The sequence below is a fragment of the Phragmites australis genome, chromosome 16, assembly GCF_958298935.1.
Source record: "Phragmites australis chromosome 16, lpPhrAust1.1, whole genome shotgun sequence".
NCBI lineage: Eukaryota > Viridiplantae > Streptophyta > Magnoliopsida > Poales > Poaceae > Phragmites > Phragmites australis.
Genome location: NC_084936.1, coordinates 18,901,010 through 18,922,049, shown reverse-complemented (window position 1 = coordinate 18,922,049; position 21,040 = coordinate 18,901,010). Strand labels below are relative to the sequence as shown.

At 41.4% G+C, this 21,040-nt stretch overlaps 1 protein-coding gene across 1 annotated transcript; it reads right to left on the bottom strand.

The window, feature by feature from the left end:
• Window positions 1–5,371: 5,371 nt before the first annotated feature.
• On the bottom strand, window positions 5,372–6,803 carry LOC133896102 (uncharacterized). The gene is made up of 3 exons (XM_062336619.1): window positions 6,303–6,803; window positions 6,156–6,221; window positions 5,372–6,063 (listed from the first exon to the last, which is right to left on the bottom strand). Exons 1-3 carry the CDS (start codon window positions 6,660–6,662, stop codon window positions 5,998–6,000), a joined length of 492 nt encoding a protein of 163 aa, XP_062192603.1. The 5' UTR covers window positions 6,663–6,803; the 3' UTR covers window positions 5,372–5,997.
• Between the last annotated feature and the right edge of the window lie 14,237 nt (window positions 6,804–21,040).

The following is a 21,040-nucleotide window of genomic DNA, read 5'->3' as shown; positions in this document are numbered from 1 at the left end:
GGCCCAGCGCTGCAGCAGCTCCAGCCAAGTCGTGTGCGCCCGCTGCAGAATGTGCCCGTGCCCGAGACGCCTTCTCCCCATGCCACCGCCATGTGGGACCCACCGGTTAGGTTCATAGCCTCTGAGTCGACAGTCGCCCAGGCATCGCCATGTCCGATTAGAATCCACCACCGCCGAGGAGTGCTAGCTCATCCTGATACCTCCCGAGCCCGCTATATAAAGCTCGGCCTCCCCTCGATCTTTCCCCAAGCTACTCCACCGCATCCAGCGCCAACCCATCGAGATTCATCTCGTCGATCCATCATTGCCGCAGCCTTAGGGAACCTCATCGCCTCACCATATCAGTGCATCGTAGTGCCGCCCAAAGCCACCATCAGAGCCACCTGCCTTCGCTGAGGCCTCTCCCATAGTCGCCAACTTGTTCCTGAGCCTCTCCACTGCCCCCTCCGTCGCCGAGCCCTCCCAGTGCCGATCCGCCTTTGGTAAGCCCCAAATTGAGTTCGCTGTGAGCTTCTTGTTTTGTACCATCGCTCACCGTCGCCGCTGGCAAGCCAGAATCCGATTCCGGTGAGGTTCCAATGAGTCTGTCCCTGTCTTCCTCTCGGTGCCGTCGCTCCCTCTATTCCTAGGCCGCTCAATCTCCCTGCACCGTTGGATCTGTGGCCAGCTGCCTAGATTAGATCGGCAACGTGCCCCTTCAGGGTCTAATAGGAAGCCGCCACATGGCACACTTAAACCAGTCAACACCCCTCAGCTGAGTCACCAGCCACATCAGCTGCCACCTCATCCCTTTTAGCCACTTGTAAGCTAGACATCAGCCATGCAATAAATAGATGTTTCCCAATCTAAAAAGAATTCCAAATAATCTTGGAAATTAGTAATTTTGCAATTAGGCCCTTGAACTTCTCCATCCCCGGGCCACCTAATGAGTCTGAGCCAGCCACGATTGAACGCCGCTACCTTTTTCTCATCCGAATCCCAACCAACTCTCAATCAAATCCGAGCTGCTCTCCACATTTATCTATTCCTCGTATATATAAGTCTGCACCCCCTCCTTCGATATGTGTTTCCTCGAACCGAGCCACCTAAGACACCCACGTCGCTGTTGCCATTGCTGCCCTCGACTGTGATCGTCGCCAACCATATTCGCCATGCTTTGCCATCATCAAAATATCCTTGAGCTTCGCCATAACGTGCTGAGCATGTTGGTGCACTTTCCTTCACATCTTGGTCACCATGACACCGCCACCGACCTCCTTCCCACATTATGTCACCCGAGGTATTCCGTCAAACGAGTTCGCCATAGCCTCAACATCATTTTCCACCGCTCGCTGTCATCTTCCATGCACTACGATGAGGTTTTCAGCTCTCTCCGGTGAATCCGCCACCGCCAATTCCCTTCTGCCGCCATGCTCGAGTTTTCCCCCATCAGCCACCCTCCATTTGGCCGCCCTTTCTTTTCTCCACCGTCCAATCCAAAACCGACGGATGAGATTAGATCCAATAATACCCCTTCACCATCCAGTCATGAGGTGCCATGTGTCACCCTTCATAATCCAAGTCAGCAAGCTTCGCAGCATCATCATGCCCGTCAGCCGGCCACCTCAGCAAACGAACTAGTTATGTTATTGGTTTAGTGTTTGTTCAAGTGACATAAGTAAGGATCGGTTCATCTAGTGACAACTCAAAAAGTATCGTACCAACCACGAGATCTGGTATGGGACAGGTCTGATCTATTAATTAGTGGATTCCAGTTTTGTGTGTGCGAAACCGTAAGAGTGCATGTATGGGGACGGCTAAGGCTACAACTATTTAGATAGTGGTATGAGATGTGTAGTGAAGGGAAGAGTGAAATCTTGCTGGAACTATAAGGCACAATGAGATTCAAAAATCCCTTTCTAGCGGAACCAGAACATGAATAGGTATTACTTTTATAATCTTCGTAATTTGTATATTATTTTTGAAATTTACATATAACAAAATAATATTAAAAAACCCTAAAAAGCTACCCAGCCCTTCGATCTCCTCCCAACACGTACCTTCCTTGGCGAAAATCCTCTTTAGCGTGCGCGCGCTCGCTTCGCTCGAGAAACCACTCCGGCAACCCAAGTCGCTGTCCACAGGAGCCCTTATGAGCCCACTCGGGATGGACCACAGGAGCCACTGGTGTCCCGGTAATTTTTCTCTATAATTTTTTCTTTTTCTCGATAACGTTTTTACAAAAAAATTTCTCGATAACTCTCAAAAAATTTTAGCCAAACTGTTCCTTCATTTTCCTGTCGAAAAGGTATGCAAGAAGGGCTGCTCAGATGCACGTGAATTAGCAGGGTCCCTTCCTTCCTTAGTCATCTCTCCATCTAGGAGTACGGCAAAACCAGCTGGCCTACTGTGATTTACTATAGTTGCGAGAATTATCTTTTTTTTTGCATGAACTTATTATATCATCTGATACTCTTGCCTTGGCTATGAAATTGCATGATCTTGATCGAGTACTCATGAAGAGGACCTGGTACGTGTGATTGATAGACACAGCCAGGCGTCTCTGGACCCATCCTAAGATTTTGGTGACCCAAGATGAAATTAAAAATAGGTCTTTATTGAACTGAAACATCAAAAAATTAATTAATATATAAATTATAAATATAATATTTGGTGCATTACAAAATTATTTTGGATAAACACTTATAGGTATATTAAAAAGCAATACTCACCTCATACACTTTCTAGAGATTATCTTAAATAATTTCAACTAATATTTCTAGATACTAAGTCATTGATGATGGTATTAATATCAATCTCATTCACAGTTTCGTCTCAATGTATAATGTTGCTAAACCATTTAATCTTTCTTGAGACATTGCAGATCTCAAATAGGTATTCAATAATTTTAATTTAAAAAGCTTCTTTCAGATGACACCACAGTCACAGACACAATAAATAAGATTTGATAAAACAATAGAAACATTAGGATAACAATCTGCTTCTCCGATGTACTAAAAATATCCATATAAGATATTGACCTATTTGGCAAAGTGTATTACAAAACCCTTAACTTAGATATTAGATCATTTAACTTAATATCATATAAACCATCTAGAGATAAAATATTTACAAAATTTAGCATAACAATCTTTCGATTCAATATCATCCAATGACTTCAAGGTTATAGAGCTCAATAAAAATCCAAATATACTTTTGAATGCTTGGAGTTCTACAAATCTAATTTTGAATAAAGTGTTTGCCATACAGGGTTTACAAATTCATTTGAAGGTCGAAACCGGGACCTGGCGGTTTTCCAAAATTCGTGAATATCAAGAAAACTGCTCAAAAATTGGTGAGAATTTGGCAAAATTCACTTAGTCAAATTTGTAAATTAGAGGTAAATATCCGACTGAATCGACATTTGGTAACCACTCCAATTCAACCGAAAACCTTGTCGCGTTTCCCGCATTTGGTTTGTGATAAAAAACCACTTGATTTCCTATGAAAACCGCTCAGTTTTCTCGAATTCAAGTGAAGTTCAAGAAAAACAAAAAAATAGCTCAACATTGTAAAATCGATAATTAATTCATCTATGCTTCAAATCAAGTGAAACAATTTTTCTAGTTTCCTTGTAACATTATCTAAATCATAAAAGTATTTATACTAATAAAAAAGTTATATGTTTTCCTTGAGAAAATGTATTTGCTAAACCTAGTTAAATACATAGTTAATTCTTTGCTATCCAAAAATCATGAAACTAATTTTTTTAGTCTTCTTACATGATCTTATGCCTTTCAGAAATACATAAACTCATTAAATAGTTATTGCAACATGCATGATTGTGTAAATGTGGTTCAACTAGATTAATTCATAACTCACCGATCACACCTCCAAAATTAGTGAAATCACTTTTATTAGTTTACTTTTACTATTCTTTATGTAGTAGAAATAATGGTAGACATGAAAGAGTTAATTGCAGTGTTGTTTCTTAAGATATTCACTTTATGCTTCTAAACTTTGTAAAAATCATGGAAAAATTAATAAAACTCTAAGAAAAGTGAAACCAATTTTAAAGATCCTCTTAAGATACGTCATATACAAGAAAAAATATGTGTTTTCATCTTAAGCTTTTACTTAACGTGATGGGCCAAATCATCCTATTCATACAACCCATTTCAACATTTTCCTCCTTTTTTAAAAACTTTCTCTCTATGAAATATGAAGCAAATGATATTATTTTTGAATTTTTTTCACATAAGGTCTTATAATTGTCTCTAGTATGTTTAGAATTTTTTGTTATTTGTTTAATGTTTTTGAATTAGAATTCGAAAACCGGTTCAATTTCAAAATGCGATGCGGGCTTAATTGACCCGTTTTCACGAATATCGAGCGGTTTTCAATGGTTTTGTGAACCCTGTTGCCATATCAACCATAACCAAAAAGTAATTAACTTCAAATGCCTTCTTAGCCTGTAGTATTTCTTCATTGTAATCAGTTCCATTAAATTATTTCTTTCTAAGAGCATGACACTTTATTGAAAATGATGTCTCTACACCCAATTCGGATGCCATATCTTTAGGAATGACCATACTAGAAGCAGAAGCTATAAAAGCATTAAATCAACTTAAAGAAATATTACCAATTATCATGTAGAACTCGCCCATCGATTGATAGCTTAACTACAGCATGACCCACTTCTGCCAGGTGCTCTACCGCTAGGGAAAGTGGGTATCACAAATAGACCTGCCGCTGGGAAAACTCAAGGCTACCGGTGCCTATTCTGCTGCTGGGAAAAGTTTCCCCAGCGGTGCCTACTTTCACAGTGGTATGTCAGATGGCAATGTTTAAACATTCCCAACAGCACTACAGGTACAACAGACAAGTGCAAGCTATGGATTCTACATTTGAAAAATAAAATCATTCATTCCTATTTAACACTGGGATTGTTCATCGAATTAGGAAGTACAATTAATAATGACTAAGTTATTGCATTACCACCACAGATATAGAACATATGACAATAGCAACAACCAAAATATTTCAGCCATGCATATATAATAATTCATATTGAAACTTGTCTTCATTGGATACAAGACTCATACTGACTAATTAATTGTAGATAGTGCCCATAGCAAATCTTAGCAAAATACATAATACTAGCACATTAGTCTTAACATAACATAACTAGTCCACTGGGTTATATCTATACCCAACTAACATTACATATATGGCCCATATCAACCAAAAGTACAAACTTGAGCATCAAATTTCTTCCATTCTTCCATCCTTACCATCTTGCCATTTTCCTGTACAAATGAAAGATATATTTTAGATTCTGAAGATTCATTATATGGACCTCTTTTCAATAATCTGTGCCAACATAAAACATGAACTCATATTATCCATTGTTATAAACATCAGACACTTGAAAAAGCATTAACTTTGGTTGTTTATACCTTCTACAATAGAGCAAGCATTAGCTTCACTGCCAACTTAGATCATGTCCTTGCGCTTGGCTCTTGTATCAGTCTTTCCTCCACGTGTTGTCCCAGCACCTAGTGCACTTCGAGTTGGCCCAACGACATGTACATTTTGACTTGTCCCAGCACCTTCTCCAGTTCTAATATCATCTTGAATCTACAAATTGATATATTAAATAATTTAGTTCATAATCCTCCATTCATATGCATGAAAAACAGTGGATATATAATACTTTTGTACGAGGCCATGCAATTGATAATCCATAAGCATCAATCATTTTGTTGATATCCCCCAGTGGGCGTGGTAGTAGTGCATCTCTTTTGAAGACATACTTCACAACCACCTTAGAAAATGCGGATCCAAGAGGGGTGCCTCCAACAACAGCTGTTGGACTTGTTCTTTTGAGAGTAGCCTTAGTCACAGGAACATATGGACTCACAACTAAAATCAGAATGACATCCCTTTCACCCTGCATATTCATAGAAATTGAAGATTAACTAAAAGATGCAACTTCATGGAAACACAAGTATTATATTATAGTACCTCGTCATCCCTAGCTTGTGGTATATTGTTATGTTCAGTTATGTTTCTTCGGATCATCTGTACATAAACATGAATAGAAACTTGAGATAACTAGGTCTAGAAATTAGGCTTGTTGGTAAGATTTCCATTATTTTAATACAATAATATACCTTATTATGTGTAAAATTATTTCCATCAGCACAAGACACACTCTCATCACTTTCACATCTCAGATCCTAAAAAAAGGTCACAATATAAGTAAAACTCATCATCAGTAATCTTAGGTCATTAACAGTACAATAAACAAGAAATATCACCTCTATATGAGAGTTAGATTGTCGATTGTTGTTACTACCAACATGGTGCCTAATCTGCCCAGAAGCAGTCATAGGGGAGTCTGATGCTCGAGTGTGGTAATTTCCAACATTATGCCTTGATTGACGTAAATCAGGTCTAGGAGAGTTGGATCGACCATCAACATTGCTATTAATATCTTGCCTATATTGTCCTAAGGCAATAATTTGCTTTAATTGAGCCACTTCTTGTGCCATATGTGACATCTTCTCCTCATTGATATCTAAACACTCTCTTAAAAACATATTCTCATCTTCGGACCTCATCAATTTTTCTTCAGTTACTTGGAGTTTGGTGGATGAGCACTTTCGTACCCCTGCCATATTTAAGCCTTGAGGAGTCAGACCCAAGCCTACAACATGAACACATGCCCACTTCTCCTTTCCACATAAATGGGAGAAAAGATATCCGTCCTTTATAGTTCTTCTAGCAAGTTCTGGTCTTCTGGCCAATGTCTCCCTAATTCTTCCCTATAAGCATGAAAATCACGTCACTCGATGTTTCTGCACTTCTATAGGACTTCAGTTCTGTAAGATTACTTACAATTAAATTTGCAACTTGGACCTGTTCAGTTCCATCCTTGCGAGTATCAATAAATACTTCATGCCTAGCTGGCATGTAACCAAGCTCTTTGGACTGCAAAACCATCAACATAGCCAAAATTAGTTATTATAGAAATTTGAAATAAGTGTCAATGCCTTTACATAATACCTTTTCATCTTCAACTCGAGCATAGCTCTTGCTTCCTGTGGTATGAGTCATCGTCATCTTTGCACTATTTGCTTTGCCCATTGCACTGAGAGCCTGGAAAGTCAAATAACAAGTTCATGAATTAGAAGACAAAAAAAATTTATATATGTTCCTGCAGTGTATAACCTAAGATTTCTACCTGGCTCTCAGGTGTTCTCCAATGTTTCACAAGCCATTTCCAATCAGGTTCGGGCACTCTCTTATCAATGTTCATTTTAAATAGCACCTCATTTGGTAATTCTTCTATGAAATTTTTCCTATTTATTTCACATTTGAAATCTTTCCACCTCACTGCAGCTTCCTTTAGGACCCATTCCTCAAGACCATCACTTACATCAAAAAACATCTAAAAAGAGCTGAATTTATTAATGCTCACATGCTGCACCATTGAAAAATGTAAAATGCATGTAATACAAACACAAGTTTACATTGACTGTATCCCAAATAGCTCTTTTCTTGTTGACATCAACTTCACTCCATTCCTTGTTTGCAAGTGATACTCCTGACCTCACAATTGTAGATATGAAGTTGGCCAAGGGTGAAGCTTGATGTCCAATAGGCTGGTGCTTCTCATTGCATTGGACATAAATTTTTTGTTCATCTTTACGCCTCCAAATATCAAGCTTTAGGGTCTTACCTCGCCCAACTTTCTTTTTCTTTGTTTGACCTTGGTTTTTTATTTCCACAAAAATATATTCAATACATAACAGAAAAAATATTACTAATTGGATAATGGCATAGACATTATATTGTGATATATACATGCTTTACCTACATTAAGCATTTCATTTACATGTTGCTCTGGCATATGCATATTATCAAGACCAGCATCATGCCTTTGTTGCTCATCCATATGCATATCACAGTCAGGATCATCATGGACATCATCCATATCGTCGTTTTCAATGCTAGTGCGCCTTTGTCGTTGTTGATGATGCTGCTGCACAGCAACATTTGGTGCAGCAGTGGCATTGATACGGTGCTCCTTCGACTACACAAATCACATGCACACACAAGATTTATTAAATAATATGTGAAGAAAAATCATTGGTGACAGGGAATAAGCAAAATAAACTAACGACCTTTTGTTTTCTCGCAGATGTCCTTGCTTCATTTGGAACGAACAGAGATGGAAGATTCAGTGACCTCAATATCGCATTGTTTCTTTCAATATTTGCGTCCCTTAGATCTTCATATTGATTCCGCCCAGAACAATTATTTCTTCCTTCCACATTTTGCATCCTCTCTCCTGCATATAATTTTTGTAAGCAAATGGTTAGTTAAGATGAACACATAATTCAATATTAAAAACAGTGGCATTGATAACATCTTACTTCCTCGCGTTACCATGTGACTCATCAACAATAATACCATCTATGTCTCCCCTAACAATGTTATCATTTCCATTACGGGCACTTATGTCCACATCAACATTCAACTCCAGAATTTCCTGATTGTTATCCATTTCAGCTGCAATTTCAGTATCTTCTTCCCTAGTTGACATGTCATATATGTCTCTTGGCCTTGATTGAATAACAGCATGCCAACTTTTATCGATAGGGTCTTCAACGTAATAGACTTGGGTAGCTTGTGATGCTAAAATATATGGCTCATCATATTCCTTACCCCCAATATTAAATAAATGGTTGAAGTTCATTGATGTAATTCCAAATTTATCAGTTTTTACCCATTTATTTCTCTGGCGAACATCAACCCAATCACACTTAAATAGAACAATGTTACCCTTCCTATGATAATCTAACTCAAGTATCTCTGTTATTATGCCATCGTACGTTATGTCCCCTGTTTCAGGATTTTGATCCCTTGCACTAGAAAAACTGTTAGTTTTGGCAACAATAACAACTCCACTACTTTGTACCGATCTGCCTTCATCATAGGACCTTGTATGGAAATTGTATCCATTTATTGTGTAGCTGTTGTACTTTATAGCAACAAATAATGGCTCACTTGCTAGTATACGAATCTCTTCAGACACATCTTCCTTGTTTTCTACTAACTAGTTCACCTAGTAAAATTAATACATAAGGTTAACACAATAAGCCTTCTCATTGTTAACACAATAATCCTTCTCATTGTTCAGTATCCGAATATCATCAACTAACTTACATGTAGTCTAAACCACTCATGAAATGTTGCATGGTGTGCACGCTCTCTATCATGCATCCTTTGATAACCAATGGAGGTAAGGTACTCCATGTGTTTTCTGCATAGATAGTTAAGAAAATATATATTTATTCTATAATATAAGTTGTGCTATAAATCTAAATAATTATAAGTTAGGTAGCATACGTCAAATATGGCTCAATATACTTATAGTTAAATAGGACATATCTATGAGCTTGAAGCCATGTTCGATGGTCTAATGTAACAGCGCACTTTCCAACCAATCCTCGACTAACAGTGTTCAAGTAGGAGGTACTATTAGATAAGTCATTGCAAGGACCATCATAGTTTCGACCTCGATGGCTAAATCTAGTATCACAATGCAAGTAACGGGAGCAAAATGTCATGCTCTCATCAAATACATAATTTTCTGCAATTGAACCTTCCGGGTGACTTCTTGTTTGAACGTATCCCTTCAACCTCAACCAAAATCTATGCATAATTTGATGATTATCAATTACACCAATGTTTTTTAGAAAAAACAAGAAAACAAACTCTTTTAATATTAAATCATTAGTATACCTTTCTATAGGGTACATGTTGCGGTACTGGACTGGGCCAGCAAGCCGTGCTTCAGCTAGAAGATGGACCATGAGATGTACCATAACATCAAAAAAAGATGGTGGGAAAATCTTTTCAAGAAGGCACAATGTTTCTGCAATTTCAGACTCTAGGCTATCCATATTAGTCACAGAGATTATAGGAGAGAATATTTTCTTAAAGAAATTGCTCACACGAATCAATGCTACACTCACATTTTCAAGTAAAATCCTTCTAATAGCCAATGGAAGCAAGTTCTGTAAAAGGATATGGCTATCATGGGATTTTAGGCCAACTATTTTCTTCTCATCAACATTTACATGGGTACGAATGTCAGATAGACATCTGGAAATTTAACACCCTTCAACACTTCACAAAATAGTTTCTTCTCATTAGAGGCCATGTTGTAACATGTAGCAGGTAAATAAAATTGATCCCCTATAGGAATAGGGTGAAGATCCTTCCTAATACCCAGTGCTTGGAGGTCCAAACGAGAGCTCAGACTATCCTTTAACTTCTTATCAATATCCAAAAGAGTATTAATTATATTATCACATACATTTTTCTCGATATGCATCACATCAAGATTATGTTGCAATAAGATATCCTTCTAATATGGCAATTGCAGCCATATTGGTCGTTTGCTCCAAATAACTTTTGTTTTATCATCCTTGGCTTTACTATTTTTAGGAGGCCATTTCCCAGTCGGATCCTTGCCAAAATTATTTATAATTTGTGTTGTTTGTTCAAAAATATCTTGACCAGAAAGTGGGATGGGTGCTTCCCTAAACTCCTTGGTGCCATCAAATGACTTGTAATCATTCCTAAATTCATGATCAGGATGTAGGAATCTACGATGCCCCATGTAGCACTGTTTACGCCCATTTTTAAGGTGAAAAGAGCAAGTTCCAGAGTAGCAAGGAACACATCCAACCTTGCCAGAAGTCACTCGACCAGATACATATCCTAATCCTAGGTAATCAGTTATGGTCCACAACAAGATGACCCGCATTTGGAACCACTCATCATTTGCGGCATCGTAAGTTCTAAAACCTTCGTGCCAACCCACTAACACTTCATCTACTAAAGGCTGAAAATAAATATCAATATCCTTCCGAGGAGCTTTAGGACCTGGAATAAGCAACGAGAGAATGAAGTTGCTTCATGCACATCCATGGTGGAAGGTTGAGAGGAATCAATACAACAGGCCATGCACTATGTGCTGAACTGAAGTTTCTAAAGGGATTAAGCCCATCGGTAGCCAAAGCCAGTCTAATATTGCGACAATCAGAACTGAAGTCAGGATACTTATTGTCAAAATCCTTCCAAACTTTTGAATCTGCTGGATGACACATAAACCCATCCCTTGGCTGCCCTTCACTATGATATCTCATATTTGTTGCTATTTTTGCAGACATATATAATCTCTGGAGTCTCTTTTTCAATGGAAAATACCGTAGCACCTTTTGGGGAACCCTATGTATCCGTTTCCCATCTAGACTACACTTTTCCATTTTCCATCTAGAAGTTTTACATTTTGGGCAGGCATCTAGCTTAGCATTCTCTTTCCAAAAGAGCACACAATCATATTTACATGCATCTATGTTTTCATATCCTAACCCAAGGCTGCTCACCATCTTTTTTGCTTCATGGAAATTTTTTGGAAGTGTGGTGTCAACTGGAAATGCCTCTTTCAAAAGTTCTAAAAGATTATTAAAGCTATTATTGGTCCAACCACCAAGGAATTTTGTGTGTAGAAGTCTCACAATAAAATGCAACTTTGTGAATTTGCACCCCGGGTATAGCATCTGACTTGCATCATCTACCAATTTATAGAAAGCCTTAGGATCCTCATCTGGATGCTCTATATTATAATCAGCACCTACATCGTCACCACCATTTGCATATCCATATCCTATATCATGAAGCATTTGTGTTATCTCATCATCTAGTTGTTGGCCAATTTCTATATTAGGCTCAGATGCTGCATTAGGCTTAATAGGTGTTGTATGTTCCCCATGAAAAACCAATTGTGTGTATCCTTCTAAGAATCCTTCGCATATCAAGTGCTCGTAAAAAACTTTTGCTGCATTCCAAGCACCATTGACACATTTCTTACAAGGGCACAGAATTTCATTTCCTTTGGCAGAGTTCGTAAAAGCATATTCTATAAAGCTCTGTACTCCCTGGATATATTTTTCTAAGTACCTACAAATTTTAAATTATAGATTTAGAATATTATATATGATAAATTACCATGACAAATATACCTAAGTGATCGTGTCCTACCTAGGCTCATGCATCCACTGCTTGTCCATGTTGATCCCTCTGACAGGAACTAAAAATCTAGCTTCAGATTTGGAGCAAATACTATTTTCCGAGCTGGTTCAGGGACATTAAAATTCATGTCAACAAATTTCAATCATTTTGGACAAATATACCATAGCGGATGCACAAATTGGCTACTGCTGTTACCGCTGCAATAACCTGTACATTTCACAGCGGTAATACATATTACAATAGCTGATTTCTAAAGCGGTAGTACTATTTGCGAACCGATATATCGACATCATCGGAACTGCCGCTATAAAAACCACTTATCCCAAGCTGTCGAGCACTTTACGGATATGGGTTATTTTGTAGTGCTTACTGCAAATCTACAATAGGTGGCAACCTTAAAGCTTGGGTTGGAGACAACCAGAAGAAGATAATCATGCGTCTGGTTAGACGTTAATTATACCTTCATTTTAGGAGGAAGGAGGGGATGGAAACAAGTGAATTGGGGTGTGCTCACGAGATGATTGCCAATTTTGGCTACTTCTAACCTGCTATGAAAAAATTCAAGCGGCAAAGATTTCTTTTGGGTCTACCAAAGACTAAAAGCTCATACACAATCATGTAACTGCGACCACCAATCAATTAAAATTTAAACTACTATGTTTTATTAGGTCACAAATATTATACATGTCTACCTGTATAGAGGAGACCTCTGGGTTTTTGGGGCCAGGGTAGGCGCCCTGCTTGCCCCCCTCCAGTTGTGACCGCTTGTGCATCAGACTGTTACAGTATGCATGCACGTACATAGAACATAGTATATTGATTTATTGTTATATAGCGTATATAAAATATAAAATTAGATAACATACGGAACCGTATTTACCGAAATAGACAACATATCATCGTATTTACAATTTTAACATTCATATTTAGCACCTCGTTTACCGAAAATTTACTTTCGGTACACCATACACCGAAAATACCATATTCGGCATACGGTGTGCCGAAAATAGGCTACAGTGCCATTTTCGGCACACCATGTGCCGAAAATGGCCGGTCATGAACAATACCGTGCATGAACAGTACAGCAGTGCGGTTGAATTTCGTTTTCCCTCTTTTTCAAAACGGTGGTATTCTGTTACTCCAAAAATTTTAAAACTTTTTTTTACATGTTCTATAATCCATGTGCAACCTATTTTAATTAGATTCACCGAAAAATCCTTTGTATATTTAAAACTAAAATTCTTCAAAAAAGACTACTTTTATAACTGGTAATAATTGTTAGTGTCTCAAATAAATTCCAAAAATCTAGGAAAATTCACTAATATTCTTCTTATGTGATGGTATTTTCGGTGTACGATGTATCAAAAGTTAATTTTCGGTAAATGAGGTGCTGAATACGAATGCTAAAATTATAAATACGATAATATATTATCTATTTCAATAAATACGGTCATGTTATCTAATTTTATATTTTTACCTAAAAAGTGCTGCATGCAGCACATGTGTATTCTCTGTCGACTAAACAGTAGATGGTTTTGACCTTATCCTCCTGCGTAAGTAATCGTTACTGATAGAAGTACGATCGAGGTTTGTAGCATCATGCTGGAGAACGGAACGTACTTTTCGTTTTCTGAGACCTCCTCGTATGTCGTGACCAGTAGATGCTGACATGTTGTATATAAGCAACTGGTCATCTTAATTTGAAGCATCGACAGCGGGATCGGTCAAGTGGCTCATCATAACTGGGGCCAAGTAGAAGTAGCACTCACCGACTGAAGGCAATGCAATGCACAGACCCGTACCTGGCCGGCGTTGCATGCATGGATCGAGATGATCACAAGCACCATGGTCCGTGTACATGCACGATGCACGTAAGTCACGGAGATTTTATCGGGCCCCTGCATACTTCACGCCACCACTTTGCGTTGCGGGCCATGCGGCGAAGTGCGCGCCGCTGGTGGTGACATGGATGGGCGGCGGACCGGGCCCTACCCCGGATGATCGCATGCAGCTGCGTGGATGGAGTTTTTTTTATTTTTTATTTTTTTAAGTTAAAATTTAAATAAATAGATTTCCAGCGAAGATATTTGCAAAACTAGGCGCCTACAGCCCTCTCAGAAGCTGCAGCCCTCTGAGAGGGCGGTTACTGGTCCTAACCGCCCCCTGAGAGGGCGGTAGGCCTAACCGCCTCCTCAGAAGGCAGGTGGGGCCTTCCCGCCTAGTCCAGAGGCTTACCGCCCCCTGAGAGCCTCGTAGATCGAGCCCTGTGCGTCCACAGTCAGGTACTCCGGGAACTCTTATTTCTAGTTTCTAATACTTTCAGCAAAATAAGTTAATATTGTGCTCAGGTTACTTTGGTGACGAGGCCAGTCCGTCTTCGGCGGCCCCACGCCCTACCCCGCCCGCAACGTACACAGCACGTCAGCGTGGCCTTCTTCTGCTGCACCGTCGTACCACGCAGGTACAATTATATATTTTTTACTACTACTTTCAATACCATATTGTCCGTATCTAACGTGATTATTTGTTCATAGTTCCCTCCAGCCAGTACACATGGATGCCTGCCGAGCCTTCACAGTCCTCCTACCCTAGTCAGGAGGATGAGGCTGGCCCCGACACCGCATACGACATCGTCCGTGACTTCTTCGGGGGCACACCTGACTACGATGTCCTTCAGCAGTCCCAGGTTTCCAGTGCACCGCTTCGGACACAGCCCACGCAGGATGAGCACTCGACACCGGTGGTCCCTACTAGGCCTACCAGACACGTCGGTCCACCCGACCCCCTCACCTACTCTAGGGGTCACATGAGGGTTAACCAGCGGCATCGGGACCACGATGGGGCGCACGGGTGACGGCAACGAGGGAGGCATGAGTAGCATTTTACATTTTATGTAACTAACATATGCATATTCGCTTCGTGATGTACTCCTATGTATTAAGACACGTTTACTTTGTATGGTTGACTTAGCATTTCGTAAATGCATTTCATATTCAGACACGTTAAATGAAGAAGTGACCACAGCACTAAACTTTAACCATGACTTGATAACACATGCCTCCTGTCGCAGGCTTTAAACAAGATGTGACAACACTACCCAGCTTTTTCCAATCAGTAAATGACAACACGAGTACTAATAAACGTGGAATCTCTGACCATGGGCAATGACACAACTTTCCCATTCTGCAAGATGGAATCCGATGCTCCTCCCACCAGCTACGCCCATGCCCTCACTCCTTTCTTCAAGAGCTAATCCAATACTCCTGCCTCCCCCAACTATAAATAGCCGAACGTCCTTACGGTGAAGCATCGCTCATTTCTCATATCTCTTAAGTGCAATGTCTTCCTCAGCTCCATTGAGCCCACCAAAGAAACATTAGGGGACTACCATACCTGAAGGTCTCGAACCACCAATGTGCTTCTGTGGTGACCTTTGTAAGCTCTGCGAGTCGCACGACATCTCATACACCTATGGGCTACGCTTCTTCATGTGTAACAACTACGAGTATGACAAGCCTCGCCATGCAACAACTTGTTATCGACCGGTACGGTAACAGATATCTGCCTCATCTCTTCCGATTACACACCCTCTTTTACTAACCACTCATCTTATTCTATTTGTTTAGTCCCCTCCACCGCTCTATGATTTTATTCAGTGATTCGACAATGAGAAAATGACTCACAGAAGCTGTAGGTCGACATGAACATGAGGTGGAGAAGGGAAGCGTACGCACGTCGGGAGTACGAGTAACAGCAAGAGGAACTTCGCCTCAAACGGGAGGAAGAAGAGCGCATGAGGAAGGCGGCGCACGACCGTACCGTGGCTCAGGCTCGAGAGGCTGAGAGGGAAAGGAAGCGGGAGAGAGCCCGCCGTGCTAAGGCGGCAGGTCCCGATGCCCTCCGAAAGGGAAAGTATCCTAGATGCACGCAGTAGAGAGTACCTAATGTAACCCGACATACTTTCCCTCCCTAAGACATATTATGATTAGGATCGGCGCACTAATAAGTAGGTCTTAGTGCGAACCGTACATGCCACATTTGTTTCCTCATCGTGTCGTCGCGGTTACAGTATATTGTAATATTTTCACCCTGTGTTTAATACTATATTTGTCCTCGTTCGCACCTCATACCCACGTAAAATGCTGCAACTACTAATTACTGATTTTTTTCTCCCGTTATTACATAACCTACTCCAAATTTAATTTCTTAATTTCCTTACACCCCTTCCTTTTTTATTTCTTTAATTACAAAAATAATACATTTTTAGAGGATAAAATAGAAAAAAATATTTTTAGAGGAAAAAATACCCCTAACCGCCCCCTCAGGAACCATAAAAGCCCTCTCAGAGGGTTGTAGCCCCCTGAGAAGGCTGCAGGCGCATAGTTTTGCAAATATCTTCACCGGGAATCTATTTATTTAAATTTTAACTAAAAAATATAAAAATAAAAAACTCGCGTGGATGCATGTGCGCGGGCCGTGTGGACTTGGCTGGGCCCCGGCCTTCTCACGCAGGCCTAACCCTACCACTTTTGAACAGCACCCACCTGCATGCGCGTACATGCCCCTGAATGCTAAGACTGGCTAGGGAGGTAGCAGCTGAAAACCCTTCGAATTGGAGAGCTAAAAGTCATTGTTCAGCTTGCCTCATCAGTCTAATAGACTATCAGTATGTCAGGAGTTGTCAACAGTAGGGAGATAACAGTTTCTTGACAAATTTTCTGCTTTTCTTTTCTCTTTAACAAAGAGTTCAAGCACTTTGATGGCGTGGCCAGCGTCCCATAATACAGAAGCTTCATGGAAATTTTAGTGTTATCACGTACATTCCTCGTTGGATCGATGGATCAGTTAATGCCCAAGGTTATCAGCTCCATCATTCTGCATCCCTCGCCGGGCTCCACGACCCTACAGAAACTCTGCAACGTCGATCAGGAGTATTACCTTGGGTACGTAGTGGTATTAAATTCTGCACTGCATGCATGCATGTAGCCAGAAGCTTTGGGCATGCATGGCTCGATCTTATCTGGGAGGGAGAAGGCGCTGACTATTCTTTCTCCCGTTGTGTTAAGTGACTTCACATGTGGTGGCCAGAGGCAGAGACAGAGCCTCGATCTGCAGCGAGAGCTAGCAGAGCGGTGCAGCCACTGCAGCCTTCCCACTACCTGCTGTATGCCTGTATCGATCCCTGTTTAGAGGTCGTCTCTGTCACTTGGCTCAGAGTTTTAACTAGTTCAGCTGAAGCGCGGCCCTGCGAAACTGCATGCACGATCACACCGTCACATGGAGCAGAACGGCGCGGGGAGTCAGGTCGTCAAGAGCTCGCCCTGATCACGTACTCCGTTTGGCCCATTGCCGACCACCTCGTCGTCAGCGGCGCTCGCCGGCCGACTCTCGTCATCTGTGGTGCTCGCCGGCGAGCGGGCTCCCTCCGGCGCCCAGCCTGGTCGCTGCTGAATGCTTCTCCTGTTTCGGGATCACAACAGCTTGTGATCCCTGCCATTAATTTCCCTTGACAAACGCATGGCCTTTTAGACATTCTTTGGCAGGGAAGCCTATTAGGCACAGATGGCCCAATTTCTCTATATGAGGCCTGTTTGGATAGATCCAATCCCTCCCTCGGAGTTTTTTTTTATATATTTTCTAACATTAATATTTAAATAAATAGATTTTTATGAAAAAATTGCAGGAATAAATAGGGATGGCAACGGGGCCAATCCCCGCTGGGAATGCTTCCCCATCCCCGTCCCTATTTAGCTATCGGAGGGAAGATTTCTCCCATCCCCATCCCCGCGGGGAATTTGCGGGGATCGGATCCTCAATGAGGATATAAAATTGAATGATATTTGATTATTTTTATATATTAATAATATGTACGTTGTATAAATAAGTAATTTATTGATGTATACGAGGGTAATTAATACAAGATTGATTAAATATCGTAGGTTAGACAAAAAAATAAGAGTAATTTATTATTTACTCTACGTAATGTTATGTTTGTACATTTATATACTAAAAAAATATGTATATATGTGATATCAGGGATATAGTGGGGAGCGAGGACGGGGAGCGCGTTCCCGTCCCCATATGAGTTCGTAGGGGACGAAATCTCCCCATCCTTGTCCCCTAATAGGGGAATTCCCCGCGGGGAATCGGGTCCTCATTGACATCCCTAGGAATAAACGACTACCACCTAGCCTTTTTCAGATGACGGTAAGTATGGTACAGTGACATGGGTACACTTACCGCCTTCTCTAAGGGCGGTTAGGACCTACCGCCTTGCACCTTTCTTGCTACCCTCTTAGAGGCCAGTTGCGTCTGTACCACTTATCGCCCTCTGAGAGCGCGATTAGGACCTATCCTAGGCGGTGCGCTCATAGCACCCCTTATCGCCCTTTGAGAGAGCGGTTATGCCCCTTGTCGCCCTCTCAGGGGCAATTAGTCCCTCCCCTGCCCTTGCCCGTTCAAACATTATAAAAGGCTAAAATTCAACTAAAATAGCCATTTTAATCTAGAAAAAGGAGAGGGGGACGAGAGGGAGGAAGAGAGAGGGGGGGGGGGGGAGGGGAGGTGAGGAGAGGAGAAGGAGGTAGCGCGACGAAGCCCTACTGTTTTTGTATATGGATTTCAGTTCTCGGTTTCCCGTAATTTTTCCAGACTTATATTTTTATTTGTAATTAAAATACCACTATATCTTTGGTTTATTGACATAACAGTAGTTACATTATATGAGATCTAGGATTTACCAAGGTAATCAGAAAATGAGGCTTTTCTGTCTTTTTGTAGAATATTCTCTAAGATCTAGTTCAACATGATAGGATAGCCATCAGATGTATAGTTGTATTTAGAGTACGGTAGTTTTGATTATGTAGATTGTACAAAATAGTGATGTAGGTAAGAATTAGTTTAAATTGCTTAGTTTGCTTAAGAGCAATATTGATTATAGTGAACAAAACGTATTGTTAGGTGACCATCGGTTCTGGTAATTCTGTCATAGCTTTGATAATCAGAAATATAGTTTTTCGGTATTAACATTGGATATATTTTCAGATTTTTTTCAGTATATCCGATAAGCTATATTTTTAGATATATTATGGTGATTGTCATATTGGTTATGATCCTAGCGGTGTAGATTTCTCTGGATTTTAGCATGTCGTCAAGGGACTTAGTAGAGCCAATAAGTTGACCATAATGGATGTGTGCAAATCCCTTGTCGGAGTATTGAGTAAGAGGACATCCTGGCCAATGGGTCTCATGTGGGATATGGTGTCCGACCGGGGATATTTCTTGAACCCTGGCCTATCGCGCGACCAGGACTTGGCTTGCAAAACTAGCGCAAGGCTTGGGCGACCAACCTCCTTGCGATTTAATGTGATCCTGCGAGGGCGTCCATACCTAACTTATCTAGTCACATTTATTGATATCTACTCAAGTGTTTTTCTTTCCGAGGCTCCTCCTATAACGAACAAAGTCATAGCCAGTGTAGATGGACAGTGCCCCATCCTGTAGAATTAATTTCTATGGAGTGGGGTGTTACGAACCGAATTAGCACCATGCAATAGCTGAGACAGGGTCTGCAAAACGACCAGGCAAGTGGACGAGTTTGCAGGCGGACTCACGGAAGGCTTGGACAGAATGGCTTGGCAGATAAGCTTGCGATGCACGGTGAGGCGACATGTAGGGATACTGAGGCAAGGTAAGAGTGGAGGTGTCCAAGAGGATGAGACGAGCCTCATAGTACCACCGGCAAGGTGCGGTGCGCACGCTCCACATGATGATGGCCTGAGAAAAGTACATCTAGCTAGGTATGGGTTATTGAAAAAGGACCCACTTGTAAGTTCTCTGTCTCTTGTATATAAAGAGGAGAATTGGTCTAGCAAAGGGGAATCATCGGTAACCAGTTCACAAACACTGATAACAAAATACACTGGACATAGGGCTCTTATCATTCGGAAGGCCTGAACCTAGATAACCCCGGTGTTCTTGAGTTCATCATAAACACACGCACATTGTAAATGTTTTTCACGCGCCTATTGACCGATACACCCCGGAATCATTGTCAAGTACTAACCCTTGATAGTTGGCACGCTAGGTAGGGGGCACATTTTTGCGTTTCGGTAAGTGTTGGACATTAGATTGGGCTACCTATGGCTGGATCCACGGAAAATGTTGAATCACATTTCGAGGACCCTGGTCACCACGAGATGTTTGTCATGGGGTACGACCCAGATGAGCCTGGTGTGCTCTAGGTATGGGACACTGAATCAAAGTCCAAAGGCTTCGAGGCTCAACGAGAAGTTTGCATGACAATTCATGAAACGGGGGGCATCGGAGGCTCCCATGTCTCGGGTGCTGGCGATGATCCCTAGGCCACGCACACAGAGGGGAAGCAGGACCAGTGCTAGACTCGGGGACGCTCTGGCAAATCCTCAACCACCACAACGTCGTTCGGAGGAGCCGTCACAGAGGATGCAGTCCTTGGTGGTGACATCACTAAGGCTTCCATGTTGCACGAATGCTGGGGCTCCCCCCTCGTGATATGTCACCACTTTGCACTTGGCAGCTCGACTACGAGGCCATGACACCTATACAAAATTTGTAGACCATGCGAATGCTTCTTATCCACCCACCAGTAGTAGTATCGGAGGGTTCGCTAGTAGCGCCATGGTTGCATGACCTCGCCCTCCTGGTTGAGAGCGCCCGATGCCAAACTATGGCACCAAACACCACGTCTGTCGCTAGGACTGGTGAAGGTTGTGATCGCCAAGAATCACGGCAGGCATCATGGCAGGAAAGATCTCGTCCTCCCTCAATAATGGGGAGTGCTCGGAGATCCCCTGCCGCATCGGGACAGTTGATCCTCTGACCTACATGACTCTCTGTGCCAACACAACCTCCATGGCGTGATCCAAAGCTAGGTGGCCACCCGAGAGTAGGAGGATTGCACCCAGCA